The following is a 20,293-nucleotide window of genomic DNA, read 5'->3' on the forward strand; positions in this document are numbered from 1 at the left end:
TAAGACATATATTACCTTTATATGCTGATGATTTCCTTAGATCTTCTACCAGTTTCTTCAAACTTATGAGATGGAAATGGCGTTTTGAAATGTATCAGTGAATGAAACTGAGTTTAGTTTTTCATCCAGCAACTATTCCCATCAACTAACCGACTTGGCCACAGGGTGAAAAACGGTTGTAATTATTACTCTCCATCTATATGAAACTCCAAGCAAGCCTCTTTGTATAGTATTTAAAGGAAAAGGATCGTAGCGAACGAGTTATCTGAAACTCACAACTAACAACATTCACAAAATATTGAACCTAAGTGAAACGTTTCGAACTGAATCACTTTATCCAAAATAGTTTGTGTGTCTTTTCTTTATGTCCAAACTTTCATTTTATAGCTTGCCAGTTGATTGCTGTTCAAAGACGTTATATTTCTCTGAATTTTCTTTTAAAAAAGAGATAAAATAATACTGTACTAATACTGTAATAATAAATAAATACAGCATAATGTCGAACTAAGAGTGAACTTCATAATAGGTGGCGAGATGCTACTTTCTCAGATACTGCACAAAATGGCGGCGAGTTTGCCGGTTGACATGGAATTGAAAAAGGTACTATGTTGCTGTTATTTTTTTAAATTTGGTTTTAAGTTTGTGTACGTGTTTATAATTATTTCAAATAAATTATTTTAGTTTAATAACTATGTAACTATGCATTTTAATTATTTTTGCTTTTAATTTGTCATTTAAGTCAAGAATTCTTTCAATAAAAACATCTGGAGTAATGTCATATTTGTGAAGTATTTGGAATTCATGATTGCTGGTTTTGAATTAATATTGAACTTTCCTTTCCATTAATACCTAACTGAAAAAAAAAAAAATAATAGTAGTGCAATGCCAAAAGAAAGAGACCTTGTTATATAGAATTTCATTTATTGCTGTTATACTTAGTTTTTTATTTTACCATTTATTAGCTTTAGCTTTGTAATTCTTGAAGTTATCCACAATACTAAATTTTATATGCGACGTATAATAACCCTAATGATGCTCCAGGGAAACTTATTTCCATAATAACACTGACAACGTAATTTTTTACTTCCATTACTACATCAGTTGTTTGCAGTCAGTTTTTATGCATAGAAGAGCTCACATCACGTCACCTCACGATTTCAACATATATAAGATTTTGTGTTTAATCATAATACATATATCTTACTAAAATTTAGGGAAATAGATGTAAGACTGATATTTTTGTATAACCTGCAAATAATAATGTTCACGCATGTTCAGAGATGACAATTATATTGGGGAAGGTTAGCATGTTCAACATTGTCTGCTTTCCACCCCTCGCTTTCAGTAACGGAAAGACAATTGTAATGTGAGTACCTATATAGTTTATCTGTATATCTATGTTTTAAATAGCATTGTATTAAAATGTTTAAGCAGAAGCACAAGAAGTTTCTGAATCATCATAACAATGTCTATTGCATGTGTGGACAGTTCACAACAAAACTCAGAGGAAGAACATCTACAGTATTACTAAACTTGCATATTCTTTGTATTTTGGTTGCAAGATTGGTGATCAGGACAAAATTTGGAGTCCACATATGCTATATTATCTGCATCACAAATCAGGATGTGGCTAACTCAGAAAATTAAAAATATGCCTTTTACAGTTCCTATGGCATAGTGAGAACCATACAACCACATTGATAATTTTTGCCGTTATTTCATGACAGAAATATCAGGGATATCCAGAAAAAGCAAGTACACCATCAGATATTGTAGCATATCGTCTGCAATAAATCCTGTTCACATAATGAAGACCTGCTGATAGCAGATCCCCAAAACCATGGATTAAAGTAAGCAGTGATGATATAGTGAGGATTCTTGTGTTACAGATGTTGCTGGACTGTCCACTTCAACAGATTCGACAACTTACCAGAAAATTTTAATATGCTATGCTTATTAAGCAAGAAGAGTTAATTACTTAGTTCATGATGTAAATTTGTCTAAAGAACAAGCAAAACTCCTTGGTTCTAGGTTACAACAGTGGAAGTTACTTAAAATTAGAATTAAAATTACAGTATACTGAAAGTGTCAGTATTTTCAAAATATTTTGTTATGAAAAATGTTGTCTCTATAAAGATATGTGTTCTGAACAATTTGGACATTGAACACAATCCTGAAGAATGATCTATATTTATTGATGTCTTAAAATTAAGTTTATAAGCAGTTCTACTGCATAATGTAAATGCATTCCCATCAGTTCCTCTGTTTGTGCTGTTATCCTAAAAGAAATGTATGAAACTATGTCCAAGATCCTGAATGCATTACCATAACTTGCTTGGAATGCCTGTGATGATCTTAAGGTAATGAGATTACTCACTAGTCTACAGGGCAATTTCACAAAATAATGTCATTTTCTGTATATTGTGGAATGGACAGTCACATGTGCAACAGTAGGAAAGGGAGTAATATAAATTATGTTCTGCTGGTTGAACCAAAAAAGGTTCTTCCACTTTTGCACATAAAGCATGGATTAATGAAGAATTTTTTAGTATTATTATTAGTAGTGGTGCAAATGATGCAAGAAATCAAGCTTATACAGTATTAGCCACAAAAAATGAAGGAAAAAATTTCCATTTAACCTATTCATTCTTCCAATAGTTTCTATTTTTTCCTTGAATTTATTCAGACTATTCACTTTCACAACAATGGATGGATGGATGGTTGTTCCAACAATCAACCACCTGTTAGCTGAAGGCAAACTTCTGCACATCTGTTCTAAACCATTCCTCCTTAATTTGAATTCCCCCAGCCCATGTGCATAGTCTGAGCAAGAAGTAGACACCTGTCAGCATTGAGCTTGCTTAAGCCATTCAAAGCCTCAATCACATCACCTCACAGGTGCCTAGTCTCCAGATGCTGCAGTTTGCAATACTGAAGGCTTTCTCAATAAGAGAACTCATTGCCTATCTGTGTACCCATTCCAGCAACTCTCATTCTTCCTAAAATGAGGCCTTCCCAGACCTGTATGCAGTACTCAAGATGTGGTCTAACCATTGCCTTTTACAATGGGATAATCATCTCCTTATCCCTGCTAGTAAAATTCCTGTATATCATTGAGAAAACCCCATGAGCTATCTGTACTGCTCAGAGAACTTTGTTGGACTCTACAATTACTCCCAGTTCTCTTTCCTTGTCCACTACCTTGAGTATGGCACCACCCCTAATTGGTATGTTATCCTTGGGATTACTGCACACATGCAGTACCTCGCATTTGTCAATGTTAAACTTCTATTGCCATTTCTCAGCCCATCTGGCTAATTTTTCTTGATATTGTTGCAGTGGCATGCCTTCATTACTGTCATTAACCAACCTTTGTATTATCTGTGAATTCCTCTCATTATCTGAATTATCTTAGTGGATTCCTCTAATAACATTATCCTATGAAGAGCGGTGTTCATTGATAACCACTGTCTTCTCCACTCAACCATCCCTTTATCCTCAGCAGTAACTTGCCCTTAATGACACACATTAGTATTAGTATTAGTAACGGCCGCATGGTGCAAGAAAGCCTATGGCTTATGCTGCACCAGCCAAAAAAAAAAAAAAAAAAAAAATCCGAACAAAACAATGATAAAAACAAAAAAAAAAAAATAAATAAATAATAATAATTAATAAATAAAACAAATAATAATAAAATAAAAAATAAATAAAAAGGAAATTAAACCTATCATCCTATGCGCTTCCCTTACCCGAAAGTACTATCCAGATGACCTTTGAATTTCCCCAAACTGTCGGCCTCTACCACCCACGAAGGCAACTTATTCCAGTAATTTATAACTCGCTGGCTAAAATAGAACTTCCTGCAGTCCAATCTAAACATTTCCCCCCGTAACTTGAATTTATGTCCCCTAGTTCTAGCATCATTTATAATCTTGAAAATTTCGTCCTCATTCATTTTACTGATGCCTCTGAGAGCCTTAAACACCTCAATCAAATCTCCTCTAAGGTGTCTAGTTTCCAAACTCTGCAACCCACATATTCGAAGTCTTTCTTCATAAGGACGCCCTTTTGCCGATCTCACCAGGCGAGTTACCCTTCTTTGCACCCTTTCAAGAAGCTCGATGTCTTTCTTCAGGTGCGGTCTCCATACTTGAACACAGTATTCCAAGTGTGGTCTAACATAAGCCTTATATAATGGGATTATCACGTCCCTATCTCTACTTGCAAAAGTTCGATAGATCATCGATAGGACACCATGGGCCTTCCTTGCAACCTGTTTACAATGCTCAGAGAATTTCATGTCTGACCGTATCGTAACACCCAAGTCCCTTTCCTCCAGTACTGGCTTTAGTTGAACTCCACCAAGTGAATAAGTTTTTTTGGGATTACTGTTTCCCAGGTGTAATACCTTACACTTTGTTGGATTAAAGCACAGCTGCCATTTTTCTGACCATTCCTGAAGTCTATCTAGGTCTCTCTGAAGAAGCTCAGCTTGACAGTCATCATTAACTACTCTCCCAATTTTAACATCATCTGCAAATTTAGACATCACGCCCTCTATCCCTTCATCAATGTCGTTTATGAAAATTAAAAACAACAGTGGTCCTAATACTGATCCTTGGGGAACCCCACTTCTTACATCAACCCAATCTGAGGAATAGCCATTTATCACAACCCTCTGCCTCCTGCCCTGAAGCCATCCTTCTATCCATCTAAGGATTTTCCCAGTGATTCCAACCTGTTCCAGCTTATAAAGCAACCGCTCATGTGGGACTGAGTCAAAAGCTTTGCTGAAATCTAAATAAACAATGTCGAAATTATTCCCTAAATCCAGCTCGTGAGTGACCCTTTCGAAATAGCGAACCAGATTTGTTAAACATGATTTTCCCTTTACGAAACCATGCTGAGTATCCTTGAGAATTTCAATTCGATCCAAATGATCCTGAATTCCACCCTTGATCATTGCCTCCATGATTTTCCCTACTACTGAAGTCAGACTGACAGGTCGATAATTTCCAACTTCACTTTTAGAGCCACCCTTATATATGGGAGATACATTTGCACTTTTCCAATCCAAGGGAATCTCCCCAGAGTCTAATGATGCTCGCATAATTAGCCTCAATGGTTCAATGCACTCGCTTGCCGCCTCTCTTAAGATTATAGGGTATATTCCATCAACTCCAGGAGCTTTACTGGTCTGTAGGCTCGAAAGTTTTTTCATTAAATAATCTTGCGAAATTTCAATATCATTAATTACATATTTTTTAACTTCGCTCCCACAATTTCCCTTTGCCACAAAAGGCTTTTCATTTGTAAATATCGATGCAAAATAACTGTTGAGTTCATCTGCAACGGCAGCTGGTGTATTTATTACTATCCCCTTTCCCTTACGTTGCTCTAATTTGTACAATACAGCAGTCTTTTATGTGTAACAGTATTGAAAGCTTTCCTGAAATCCAATTATTTTTCATCCAGTTCCTTTGTTGCTGCATCATAGTATCTAATCAAATTGGTCAGAGATCTCCCCTTAACAAATCCATGCTTTGACTGAATTCTAACTACACTCCTGTCTAGATCGTCCTATATCACTTCTTTAACCAGTCTCTGTTATTTTCCCTGTAACAGAAGTTAAGCTACGAAGTCTGTAATTATTCATATCATCCTTTGTGAATTGGGGATACTTTTGCACATCTCCATTCTACAGAGACCTCCTCCCCCTGAATCCAGATATGCTCTCATAATTATGGCTTAAGTTCCTTTGCTTAATTCCTTTGCTGTCTCCCTGAATATAATTGGATAGATCCCATCCACCCTAGGTGCCTTTTTTAAAGAATTTTGTTCAAGTTCTGAATAAAGAAAGATATGGATTGTGCTACCTAAGTGAAGTGTTCCCCCACGAGCTGACTCAAATCTATAGGATACTGAACTTGCAGCTTGATGATTGTTTAAAGTGGCTGTGCGTGTTTTTCTTGGATGAAGGAAAGGAGGTAATTATGAAACTCTGGTGTCAACTTTACTGTAATATCAAAGGATATTGACTGCCAAGAATCTTTGGAAGTGCATGTTCTTAATTCCCATCTCAGCTTTTTTCTCTCAAAATTCTAGCGATATAAGCAATAAACAAGCTTTGATCAGGACATATCCATGATGGGATATTTCTACTAATTTATTAACCCCCACCCCCAACAGTTGCACAGAATCCCCTTGCGTAACAGAAGAGATTGAATATACCATATATAAAAAATTATCTACAAGAGTAGTAACAGCATAAATTTTAATATTCTTGAATCATTGTAATTCCTTCTGATCTGCATCATTAATTGTTTTGTTAATGAAGTTTGGCCATAAAAAAATCAAATGACATTTTCATTAAACCTAATGTATGTAATCATTAAGAATATGAATTTAAAATTAGCATGGTTTTTCTATTCATTCTGACAGCTCACTACCACCACGTGTTTAAGAGTAGCTTGAACAGTTGACACACCAGCTCACATAAAAGTTTCAAGCTCCAATAATGCTGAATGCAGGAGTTTTATTTGCTCACATCAGCACCCCCTTCTTTGTGGGGTGCTGATGTGAGCAAATTATTATTACAGTGGATTCCAGTTATTTGGGCCACCGGTTAATCGGGCAGCCGTTTATTTGGGGCAAATCTTAAAAATCAGAACCCAATCGAGAAAATAGCCAGGGTTTACTTCGCTTAATTGGGACAACATGCCGTTTAATCGGGGCAGGAGACTGCAGCACTGAAGATTACTCCACGATTGTCTCAGACCATACCACGTAGTTCGGTCGGATTTCTGGAGGTCACAACCATAAAACAATAAAAACAATTAGCAGTAACCTGTTTATTGGGCTTTTCTGTTAGTGAAAACTATCATAAACTGATAGTAAACTTGATCTTACTGAATTTGCGATAATAATGACAGCTGGAATTCTGTGGGTTATTATGGTGAAATGTTTTTGCCAGTATTATTGAGGATACCTTAAAGGTTCAGGGAAACTGCTAGTTAGGGGGGATGTGGGTAATACTGACACGCGTTTATCTGATAATATTGGTCAAAGTAACTCTTGCACATACCTCAAGAGTTCTTATCTGTTACCCCAACTGGACGTATTATCTAGATGTTCTGGAGGCACAAACGTTTCACGTGGGCGGGTAGCTAATGCCAGGGACGAGAGCCTAAAAAACTTCAAGGGTTGTGTTAGGGTTGTTAAATATACAAGAACAGTAAATCTTAATTGTTTATACAGTAACGTTAGAAGTGTCGTCAATAAAATGAGCGAATTCGAACTGCTGGTTAAAACAAGTAACGCGGACATAATAGGGCTTACAGAGACGTGGTGCCACCCGGAAATTGGGGATGATGAGTTTCAGTACGGCTTGTATAATGTATTTAGGAAGGATAGGTTAGATAGAAGGGGTGGTGGGGTAATGCTTCTTATCAGAAGCAGCCTGAGTGCGACGATAGCTTTCCCGGATTCAGACGTCTCACATGCTAGTATAGAGTCTGTATGGTGTGAGATAGTTGGAAACAAAGGTATAATGCGAGTAGGAGTAATCTACAGACCAGGTGATTGTGAAGATTATGACAAAAGCCTCTACATGCAAATGGAATGGGCAAGTAAGCGTCAATGCCTTATTATGGGTGATTTCAATCTGCCTCTAATTGATTGGAGTAAATGGGAATGAAACTCGACATGGGGAACAAAATTTTTAAATCAACTAGATGACTGTTATTTGTATCAACATGTCAGGGAAAATACTAGAGAAAAGAATATCCTAGACCTCATCATCACACATGAATCAGATGACATAACAGGGCTGACAGTAGAGGAACCAGTAGCAGGAAGTGATCACGGAGTTCTACGGTGGATGATGACGAAAGAGGTAGCAGAAGTAAAAGGCAAAGGAATGGGTTTTAATTTCGGAAAAGGAAATTACGATGCCTTAAGGTACTACATGGCCTCTATTAACTGGGTAGATATCGCGCAGAGAATGAATACAATTGAACTGTGGTACGCTTTTAAAACATTAATCACAGATGCCTTGAATGCGTATATACCATTAAAAAAATACTCCACGAGGAGGGTTCCAAGTTGGATGACTAGTGAAGTTGCCGCATTACTTGAGCAGAAAAAGGTGGCATGGAAAGGTTACAGAACAATAAAAAGTACTGAAGCCTATAACAGCTACAAGGTGATGTGTAATAGAGCCACAGAAAAGGTTCGACATGCAAAGGCAGTTTATGAGAAATCACTAGCAAACAGAGCAAAGAGGGGGGATAAAGAATTCTTCACATATATAAATGCCAAGAAGAGCAGGACAAACCAGATCGGACCTTTATGTAAGGGAAAGGGGATAGTAATAAATACACCAGCTGCCGTTGCAGATGAACTCAACAGTTATTTTGCATCGATATTTACAAATGAAAAGCCTTTTGTGGCAAAGGGAAATTGTGGGAGCGAAGTTAAAAAATATGTAATTAATGATATTGAAATTTCGCAAGATTATTTAATGAAAAAACTTTCGAGCCTACAGACCAGTAAGGCTCCTGGAGTTGATGGAATATACCCTATAATCTTAAGAGAGGCAGCAAGCGAGTGCATTGAACCATTGAGGCTAATTATGCGAGCATCATTAGACTCTGGGGAGATTCCCTTGGATTGGAAAAGTGCAAATGTATCTCCCATACATAAGGGTGGCTCTAAAAGTGAAGTTGGAAATTATCGACCTGTCAGTCTGACTTCAGTAGTAGGGAAAATCATGGAGGCAATGATCAAGGGTGGAATTCAGGATCATTTGGATCGAATTGAAATTCTCAAGGATACTCAGCATGGTTTCGTAAAGGGAAAATCATGTTTAACAAATCTGGTTCGCTATTTCGAAAGGGTCACTCACGAGCTGGATTTAGGGAATAATTTCGACATTGTTTATTTAGATTTCAGCAAAGCTTTTGACTCAGTCCCACATGAGCGGTTGCTTTATAAGCTGGAACAGGTTGGAATCACTGGGAAAATCCTTAGATGGATAGAAGGATGGCTTCAGGGCAGGAGGCAGAGGGTTGTGATAAATGGCTATTCCTCAGATTGGGTTGATGTAAGAAGTGGGGTTCCCCAAGGATCAGTATTAGGACCACTGTTGTTTTTAATTTTCATAAACGACATTGATGAAGGGATAGAGGGCGTGATGTCTAAATTTGCAGATGATGTTAAAATTGGGAGAGTAGTTAATGATGACTGTCAAGCTGAGCTTCTTCAGAGAGACCTAGATAGACTTCAGGAATGGTCAGAAAAATGGCAGCTGTGCTTTAATCCAACAAAGTGTAAGGTATTACACCTGGGAAACAGTAATCCCAAAAAAACTTATTCACTTGGTGGAGTTCAACTAAAGCCAGTACTGGAGGAAAGGGACTTGGGTGTTACGATACGGTCAGACATGAAATTTTCTGAGCATTGTAAACAGGTTGCAAGGAAGGCCCATGGTGTCCTATCGATGATCTATCGAACTTTTGCAAGTAGAGATAGGGACGTGATAATCCCATTATATAAGGCTTATGTTAGACCACACTTGGAATACTGTGTTCAAGTATGGAGACCGCACCTGAAGAAAGACATCGAGCTTCTTGAAAGGGTGCAAAGAAGGGTAACTCGCCTGGTGAGATCGGCGAAAGGGTGTCCTTATGAAGAAAGACTTCGAATATGTGGGTTGCAGAGTTTGGAAACTAGACACCTTAGAGGAGATTTGATTGAGGTGTTTAAGGCTCTGAGAGGCATCAGTAAAATGAATGAGGACAAAATTTTCAAGATTATAAATGATGCTAGAACTAGGGGACATAAATTCAAGTTACGGGGGGAAATGTTTAGATTGGATTGCAGGAAGTTCTATTTTAGCCAGCGAGTTATAAATTACTGGAATAAGTTGCCTTTATGGGTGGTAGAGGCCGACAGTTTGGGGAAATTCAAAGGTCATCTGGATAGTACTTTCGGGTAAGGGAAGCACATAGGATGATAGGTTTAATTTCCTTTTTATTTTATTTTTTTTTTTATTTATTAATTATTATTATTTAGTTATTTATTTATTATTTTTTTTTTTTGTTTTTATCATTGTTTTGTTCGGGTTTTTTTTTTTTTTTGGCTGGTGCAGCATAAGCCATAGGCTTTCTTGCACCATGCGGCCGTTACTAATACTAATACTAATGTTTACACTTCCATGGAATCTTCAATCATAAAAAAAAATAATTTTTAGAATCTTCTCTTCATTCCTATTTTTAAAGCTTCATAACTAGTTACTCCGTTCTCACTTGCGCATATCGTGTTACTTGCAATTTGTGTGTGCCGTGTTTTTTGTTATTGATTGCTTATCTTTTTACTGTTTTAAATTTTAACCCCCACCCACAAATGTAGAGTGAACAGAAATGTCAGCTAGTTTAGCTAGTATGTACATATTACAGTACCTATTAATTATTCTGATTATCATGTATATTCTTCCAAATTTCACGTATCATTTAATTTTTTAATTGGTAAGGTAATAAAGGGTAAATTTGTGCTTAATATATCTTTACTTTTATAGCCTGTGGATAATATTCCTCCTATTTTCGCTAATTAGAATCACTGTTTAATAGAATTAAAATTCAATTCACAAACATGATCACAATGACCGGCACTTACTACACATCGTGTAGTGAACGGTACTTTACTATGGTGAGTCCATTGTAACGTGATTTGATTGTACAGTGAACCAATTGTAAAGCGGGGGTCTATTGTATTTTTAACTATTTACGTGAAACTTCGGATAATTGGGGCAGCCGCTTAATCGGGCCAAAATGCACTAGTCCCGACGTGTCCCAAATAACCGGAATCGACTGTATTATTATTAGCTACATGGTGCAAGGAAGCCTGAGGCTTATGCTGCACCAGCCAAAAAAAAAAAAAATCCCAAGTTACCCTGAGAGAGAGAGTCAAAAGTCGAAGGGAATCACCAAAAAGAGAAAAATTATGATTTAATCACCAGTGATGGAATGTTGTTTTAACCAGTACATGTATTGCAATCTACCATTCTCAGTGGTGCAAGCCTTAGCAATGCATACTACTTCCTCTAGCAAGAAATCACATCATGCCTGAAGAAGAGAGACAAGGTTTGACACGAACAAACTTGCATGCCCAAGGGTTTTATTTTAAAATACATTTTCAATATCAACAAATGGATTTTTCACAAGTTTGTTCCTAATAGACTGAAAATATAGAGTGGTTAAAAAAGTGAACAGTTTTGAATTATTTCTTGCTGATAAGTTTTTTTAAAAAATTTTCACCTGGGAAAAGCATTTTCCCTATTGTGATAGGAGTGGCTGCATCCATTGGAGGGTTGAGGATATGCAAAATGAACTATAAGAAAAACTGAGTGGCAAACTTTTCTAAGGAAAGAAATATATATAGTACTTTGTATGTTTGATTGAAGTATTTTAAAATGAATAAAACTCATTTTTAAGATAGTATGTGTTATTATATGATATTTGAAATTGGTCATTCATTAAGTTACTAAAATTTCAGTATGTCTTTCAATAGAGACAAGATAAAGACATGGTTTTGGCACTTTTAGAATTACTGGATTAATTTCCTTTAGAATCTGCAACTTTTGCTTTGGAGGTACAAAAAATAATTTTTTTTTGTTGGCCAGTGTAATTTTGAGTGTGAAACACATTATTACATTAATATCACAACAAAAAATCTGTTTCAAGTTGATAAGATATGTTTCAGTAGTCACCTCTCATTGCACTGTCATCTTTATTCTGACACAAGACAGATACTAATGAGAAAAATTTCCTGGATTGTTAGACAGTTATGCTTACCTGCTTGTGGGTGGTCCAGGATTTTGCAACTAAAGTGTTTCTCAAGAGACTTGAACTAAGGTCCCAAATGATAGGTACAGGGTAAGTGGATAATTGTTCCCTTTCCTTGAGTTTGGGTTGTTTGTCGCATTGAGGATTTACCCTGCTTTTCCTCCAGTGTTTTTATCTACAGTAAAGTTAAAAATTTAGAACTTAACTTATAGAAACAATTGCAGGCTTTTTTAATCCTGATTGCTGAACAGCTGGTTATAAACCAGTGATAGTTTGTATGGTGACATACTGAAGACTAAAGAAAGGGATAGTACTTAAATATGAACACTATTAATTTAATCCAATTTCTATTTGTGCTAGATGAATGAACTTCAACATTGAAGGTATGCATATCAGGCTAAGCTGGATATGTAACTCTACAGTTTCTCCTCAGAGGTGAATGATTGAATATTCACTTATAACTGACTTTTAACAGAATGTGAGGCAAGGCTCCTTTGTGTGGTGCAAAATTTTGAATAACATAAAAATGTGACAATGGTATGTGACATAATTTGTAAAATTTAAAAATATTGTGGAAATACTGTCGGAATTATTGTGGCCTTCAAGTTACAGGTGATTAGTCAAACTTGTGTTGAAAAATAGTTTAAGAGTGGTGGTAACTGTTGAGATAATTAGAAGAGCACATATGGATAGCATGATTGTATGAACTCAAGTCTTCTATACTGTTAGAAACAGGGTTCCTGATGAATGTAAAAGTAAAAATTTTGGAGAGTAAACCTGCCATAGTTCCATAAGATGTACAAATATAGTCCTAAAATTGGAATAGAAGAAATAATTTTGAGTCAGTCTACTCTGTGCTAGAGGTGGAAGGAACATCTGATATGATATTGTTTTTTTTTTTTTTTTGATAGTTGTTGGCGCATCGGCTTCTGTGGCCATATTGCACCTCCCAAGGTTTTTGCAGTACTTTGATCCAAGCCCGAGGCGGGAATCGAACCCGCGACCTTTGGGTTGCCGGGCAGGTACTTTACCCACTCGGCTAGCCCGGTCGGCAAGAGTAATGAGTAACTCAAGGAGGAAACTTTGTATATAAGTTTATATTGTGTTTGTGTTGTTTTGTGCTTTCAGTTTCTGACAAAATGTGAGGAATTTTTTAAATATTTTGGTTCTGACACTCACCACACATACTACAGAACATTCATTAACCCACATGTCAGGCCTGTTTTACAGAATTTCTGTATTTCGTCACAGTGACACTAGGTGGAGACGAACATTTGTTTGGGAGCCACCATAGACAGGGTATACATACATACATACATGCATGCATGCATACATACATATATATACCTCTCATTATTATTAGCCATATGATGCAAGGAAGCCTGAGGCTTATGCTGCACTAGCAAAAAAAAAAAAATTTCTGAGAGAGAGAGAGAGAGAGAGAGAGAAGTAGAAAGGAATCGCCAAGAAAGAGAAGAACGATGATATCCAGCTCAGGACCCTGGGTGTGCCATGCCCATACTCACCAGATGTGATCCCCTTGGGCTAATTGCAGTGATGTAAGAATCGAATAACACTGTCTTTTTGGGAGATGAAAAAGATGTCCATTTCATAAAAAGTATTAGCACGTACACTTTTATGAAAAAATAACAGAAGTATTATAGTTCATCCACAGTGTAACTGTGCAATACTGTGTTGTTAATGGCTGTAGTTTTGAGGGGGAGTGAGGTATGGCAAACAAGCCTAAGTTAGAATATAATACTGGATCTAGTGAAGTTTTAGGAACTGCAGCCACCTTTTTACCAAATGAAAAGCTACATGTACCTCATAATGGCAGCAATCTTCATGCAAAAGTTTTCACTGGCATATTTTCTTATGCAAGTCCTTCTCCACTAAAATAGAGAAACTGCTAGCTGGGAAACGTGAGTAATATAGATACCTGTTTATCTGACGATATGGGTCAAAGTACTGCTTCACACATCTCAAGAATTCTTGTTTCTTGCCATAATAGCTTCTATTGGTAATATGTTTGGAGGGTAGTGACATTTCAAACGAGTAGGAAGCTCATGCTAGGGATACAAGCTTAAATAGCTTAAATAAATAAGGGGTGTGTCAGGGTGGTAAACTAGACAAGAACACTTAGTCTTACCTGTATATACAGTAATGTCGGAGTGTCATCATTAAATGAGCCAATTCAAATTCCTTAATAGGACAATTAACGCTGATCATAACTTGGTGCCACCCAGATATATAGTATGTAAAATATATTTAGAAAGGATAGAAAAGATAAAAGAAGTGGTGGGGTATGTTTCTTATCAAAAGAAAGCATGAAAGAAGCCTAAGCATGACAAAAGCTGCTTTGGAATTCTTCAGATTCAGAATTTATGTATGCTGGTACAGAATCTATGTGGTGTTATTTCATTGGAAACAAAGGTATAATGAGAGTTCAGAAGATTGTGAAGATCATTATGAAAGCTACTACATGCAAACAGAATAGGTGTGCAGGTGTGAATGTCTTGTAATGGGTGATTTCAGTTTGTCCCTAATTGATTGGAGCAAGTGAGAGGGTGATCTCACTGTGGGGAACATGATTTTTAAATCAACTAGATGATCAATATTTGTATCAGCTTATTAGGACAAGTACTAAGAGAAAAAATAGTCTAGACCTGTTTCTTCTTCCATGAACCAAATGACATAATAGGACTGGCAGTATAAGAACTTTTAGTTCTAAGTTGGTAAGTAAGTTTACCTCTTCATGGTACAGGAACAACAAAGGTCTAAGTTAACATTAGTTGAGGCATATGATGCAATAAAGCAAGCTTATAGAGCATCAGCCAAAAAATAAAAATAAAATAAAATAAATAATAAAAAAAAAAAACCTTCCCATTTCACCTGTTTGGTCACTCCAAATGTTTGTCTAGTTCAGCCTTAAATTTATTTAAGCTATCAACTTCCACAACAACAGATCTTGCACATCTGTTCTACAACTGCCTTTCTTCGATTTGAATCTAAGCCCCCTGAAGGGTTCTTAATCTGAGCAAGCAGAAGTATCCCATCAGCATTGAGCCTGTTCAAACCATTCAAAGCCTTGTACACCTCAGTCAGGTCACCTTGTAGGTGTCTAGTCTCCAGATGCTGCAACTTACAGAATTTAAGCTTCTGGTAAGAGAACCCCTTTTTTCCTTTCACCAATCTTGTTGCCCTTCTCTGTACTCGTTCTAGCAACTCTAAATCCTTCCTAAAATGGGGCCTCCAGACCTGTACGCAGTACTCAAGGTGTGGCCTGACCGTTGCCATATACAAAGGTATAATCACCTCCTTGTCTCTGCTAGGCCTAAATGGATGTCAGATGAACTAATGAGACATGCGGCAGAGAAGAAAAATGCATGGGATACATATCAATTAACAGGTGACACAGAAGCCTATGATAGATATAAGCTGGTCTGTAACCAAGTCACAAAGGAAGTTAGGCAGGCAAAGGCAGATTACAAGAAATCTTTGGCAAAGGATGCAAAGAAAAACATCAAAGAGTTCTTTACTTCTGTAAACTCTAGGAGAAAGGGGTGAATCAGATCGGTCCACTTAAAGTCGATGGTTCAACCGTTGATAATCCTGCTCAGGTAGCTAACAAACTAAATGAGTATTTTGCATTTACACTTACACATGAGGAATTATTCAGGGAGGGCAATACCAGAGGTGTGGCAGTAAGCTGGATGATTTTGTATTAACTGAGAGCAAAGTGGGGGAGAAGTTGTTGAAGATAAATATAAGAAAGGCACCTAGGGTGGATGGGATCTAGCCACTTCTATTAAAGGAGGTAAGCAAACCTTTAGCCATAATTATGAGAGCTTCCTTGGACTCAGAGGAGGTACCTATGGACTGGAGATGTTCAAATTTAACTCCAATTCACAAAGGAGGATCAAAGGACAATACAAGTAATTACAGACCAGTTAGTTTAACTTATGTTCCAGGGAAATTAATGGAGGCACTGGTTAAAGACGCACTGCAGGATAATTTAGACAAGACTTCAGTTATAGCTCGGACACAGCATGGGTTTGTTAAGTAGTGTCTGACCAATTTGATTGGAGACTATGATGTGGTCACAAAAGAACTGGATGCAAAGAATAATTTTGATATCATATATTTGAATGTTAGAAAGGCTTTTGATACTGCTGCACAGATTAGAGCAGTGTGCATTAGAGGCAAATTGCTGCTATGGATAAAGGGATAGTTGAGTGGGAAAAGACAGAGTGGTAATCAATGTATACTGCTCTTCATGAACTAATGTTATTAATGGAGTCCCCCCAGGGTTCAGTGTTGGGTCCATGTTGTATTCTGTATTCATTAATGATATATTGATGATGATTTATCAAGCTTAATGTCCAAGTTTGCAGACTATATGAAGGTCAACGGGGTTGTTAATGACACTAATGGAGTTAACTGAGAGTAACGTGGAGGAGAAATTGTTGAAGATAAACACAAGAAAGGCACTTGGGGTGGATGGGATCTATCCAGTTATATTAAAGGAGGCAGCAAAGGAAGTAAGCAAACCCTTAGCCATAATTATGAGAGCTTCCTTGGACTCAGGGGAGGTACCCATGGACTGGAGATGTGCAAATGTGACCCCAATTCAACAGGGAGGATCAAAGGCTGACACAAGCAATTATAGACCTGTGAGTTTAACTTCTGTTCCCGGAAAATTAATGGAGGCACTGGTTAAAGAAGCACTGCAGGATCATCTAGACAAGACTTCAGTTATAGCTCGGACACAGCATGGTTTTGTTAAGCGGAAGTCTTGCCTGACCAATTTGATTGGATACTATGATGCAGTCAAAAAAGAACTGGATGCAGGGAATAACTTTGATATTATATACTTGGATCTTAGAAAGGCTTTTGATACTGTGCACATGGAAGACTGCTGCACAAATTGGAGCAGTGTGGCATTGGAGGCAAATTGCTGCTATGGATAAAGGGGTGGTTGAGGGGGAGAAGACAGAGTGGTAATCAATGGACACTGCTCATCGTGGACTAATGTTATTAGTGGAGTCCCTCAGGGTTCAGTATTGGGTCCTTTATTGTTCTCTGTATTTATAAATGGTATTGATGATGGTATATCAAGCTTAATGTCCAAGTTTGCAGACGATACGAAGGTTGGCAGGGTTGTCAAGGACACTATGCTGCTGCAACAGGATCTGGAAAGGTTGAAAAGATGGGCTGAGAGGTGGCAAATGAAGTTTAACATTGACAAATGTAAAGTACTACATATGGGAAATAGCAACCCCAGAGCAGCGTATCAACTCTGTGGTACTACACTGACAGTGGTAGAGAATGAAAGGGACCTGGGGGTGGTTGTGCAGGCAGATATGAAGTTCTCTGAGCAGTGCAGACGGGCTGCAAGAGTAGCTCATGGTGTATTGTCAATGATATACAGGAATTTTTCTAGCAGGGATAAGGAGGTGATTATTCCCTTGTATAAGGCAATGGTCAGGCCACACCTAGAGTACTGTATACAGGCCTGGAGGCCTCATTTCAAGAAGGATGTAGAGCTGCTGGAACGAGTACAGAGAAGAGCAACAAGATTAGTGACTGGAACAAAGGGGTGCTCTTACGAAGAAAGGCTTAAGTTTTGCGAATTACAGTGTCTGGAGACTAAGCACCAACGAGGTGATCTGATAGAGGTGTACAAAGCCTTGAATGGTTTGAGCATGCTCAATGCTGATGGGATTCTTCCTCTTCCTCAGAATAATCACCTGAGAGGGCATAAGTTCAAATTGAGGAAAGACAGGTGTAGGATAGATGTGCGGAAATTTGCCTTTAGCCAGCGGGTGGTTGGTAGGTGGAACAGACCAGACTTCCATCCCTTGTCGTGGAAGTTGATAGCCTAAATAAGTTTAAGGCTCAGCTGGACAGGTATTTCGTACAAACAGAGGGGTGAAGTGGAAGTGGTTATTTTTTATTTATTTATTTTACTTTATTTTTTTTTTTTTGGCTGATGCTGCATAAGCTTGCTTTCTTGCATCAAATGCCTCTACTAATGCTAATGCTAATGAAAGTATGCTGCTGCAGCAGGGTCTAGAAAAGTTGAGAAGATGGGCTGAGAGGTGGCAACTGAAGTTCAACATTGACAAATGTAAATGTAAAGTACTGCATATGGAAGCAGTAACTCCAGAATAGTGTATCAACTGTGTGATACTACACTGAGAGTGGTAGAGAATGAAGAGGACCTGACGGTAATTATGCAGGTTGAGTTGAGTTTTCTGAGCAGTGCAGATGGTCTGCAAGAGTAGCTCATAGTGTCTTGTCAATGATATACAGGAATTTTTCAAATAACAGGAATAAGGAGGTGATTATCCCCTTGTATAAGGCAATGGTCAGGCCACACCTTGAGTACTGTGTACAGGTCTGGAGGCCTCATTGTAAGAAGGATGTAGAGCTGCTGGAACGAGTACAGAGAAGGGAAACAAGATTAGTAAATAGACCAAAGGGTTGCTCCTACGAAGAAAGGCATTGGTTTTACAGATTACAGTGTCTGGAACCTAGATAAAAGCAAGGTAATCTGATTGAGGTGTAATAGTAGTAGTGGCATGTGATGCAAGTGCATGAGCTTATGCAGCATTAGCCAAAAAATAAAATAAAATAAAAATTGCACAACAATTCCCTCTAAATGTTTGTCCAGTTCCTCCTTACAATTTATTTAATCTATCAACTTTCATTACAAATGGAAGTTTGTTCCAGCAATTAATGACCTGCTGGCTAAAGGCAAATTTCCGCACATCTATTCTACATCTATCTTTTCTTAATTTGAATTTATGCCCCCTTAGTTTCGTAATCTGAACAAGTGGAAGGATCCCATCAGAATTCAACATACTCAACCCATTCAAGGCCTTATACACCTCAATCAGATCACCGCGCAGGTGCCTAGTCTCCAGCCATTGCAATTTACAGAACTTAGGCCTCTCTTAGTAAGAGGATCCCTTCATTCCCCTCACCAATCTTGTTGCCCTTCTCTGTACACACTCAAGCAAATCTATATCCTTCCTAAAATGAGGCCTCCACACCTGTACGCAATACTCAAGGCGTGGCCTGACCATTGCCTTATACAGAGGGACGATCACCTCCTCCCTGTTATCAAAATTCCTATATATCATTGACAAAACCCCATGACCTGCCCTAGCAGCCTGTCTGCATTGCTCAGAAAACTTCATATCTGACTGCACAATTACTCCCAGGTCTTTTTCATTTTCTACCAACTTAAGTGTAGCACCACACAGTTGGTACGTTTTTCTGGGGTTACTTCCACCAATATACAGTACTTTGCATTTGTCAAGGTTAAACTTCAGTTGCCACTTCTCAGCCCATCTGCCGAAATTTTCTAGATCCTGTTGCAGTAGCACACTGCCATTAACAAGCCTGATATAGCTTCATCAATATCATTGATAAATATACAAAACAAGTGGCCCCAACACCAAACCCTGTGGGACTCCACTAATAACATTAGTCCATGAAGAGCAGCACCCATTTATTGCCACCCTCTGTCTTCTCCCACTCAACCATCCTTTTATCCATTGTAGTGGTTTACCCTTAATACCATTCTGCTGCAATTTGTACAGTAGTCTTCCATGTGCAAAAGTGTCAAAAGCTTTCCTGAAATCCAAGTATATGATATCAAAATTATTTTTTGCATCCAGTTCCTTCATAACCACATCATAATAACCAATCAAATTTGTCAGACAAGACTTTCCCTTAACAAACCCATGCTGTGTCTGAATTATTGTGGCAGTCTTGTCTAGATGATCCTGTAATGCATCTTTAACCAGAGACTCCATTATTTTACCCCGAACAGAAGTTAAACTAACTGGTGTCTAATTACTCGTGTCACCCTTCGATCCCCCTTTGTGAATTGGGGATACATTTGCATATCTTCAGTCCATGAGGACCTCCCCTGAGTCCAAGATATGCTTCCATAATTATGGCTATGGGTTTGCCTAGTTGCTTTGCCGCCTCCTTTAATATAACCGGATAGATCCTATCCACCCCAGGTGCCGTTCTTATGTTTAACTTCAACAATTTCTCCTCAACTTTGCTCTCAGTTATTACAAAACCATTAAGCACCCTTATACAATTTGGTAACCTTCTGGCATTTTCAAACCTTAATAACTCCTCATATGTGAATGTAGATGCAAAATATTCATTCAGTTTGTTATCTGAGCAGGATCGTCAATAGTCAAACCATTGATATCAAGTGGACCAATCAGATTCATCCCCTTCCTTTTAGAGTTTATATAAGTAAAGAAATCCTTGTTGTTTTTCTTAGCATCCTTTGCCAGAGATTTCTTAATCTGCCTTCGCCTGCGTAACCTCCTTTGTGACTTGATTGCAGACTAGTTTATATCTGCCATAGGCTTCTGTGTCGCCTGATAATTTATATGCTTCCCATGCATTTTTCTTCT

The 20,293-nt window shown here is 37.8% G+C and overlaps 1 protein-coding gene across 1 annotated transcript in view; it reads left to right on the forward strand.

The window, feature by feature from the left end:
- Positions 1-508: 508 nt before the first annotated feature.
- Positions 509-20,293, forward strand: part of Pfdn1 (prefoldin subunit 1) — a 49,630-nt gene continuing 29,845 nt past the window's right edge. Inside the window, exon 1 of the mRNA XM_090377454.1 lies at positions 509-600. Coding sequence (XP_090233580.1) covers positions 535-600 — 66 coding nt within the window. The 5' untranslated portion in view covers positions 509-534. The remainder of the gene's footprint in view (positions 601-20,293) is intronic.

Source organism: Mastigoproctus giganteus, chromosome 7 (genome assembly GCF_048544385.1).
Source record: "Mastigoproctus giganteus isolate SK-2022 chromosome 7, ASM4854438v1, whole genome shotgun sequence".
In the NCBI taxonomy this organism is placed as follows: Eukaryota; Metazoa; Arthropoda; class Arachnida; order Uropygi; family Thelyphonidae; genus Mastigoproctus; species Mastigoproctus giganteus.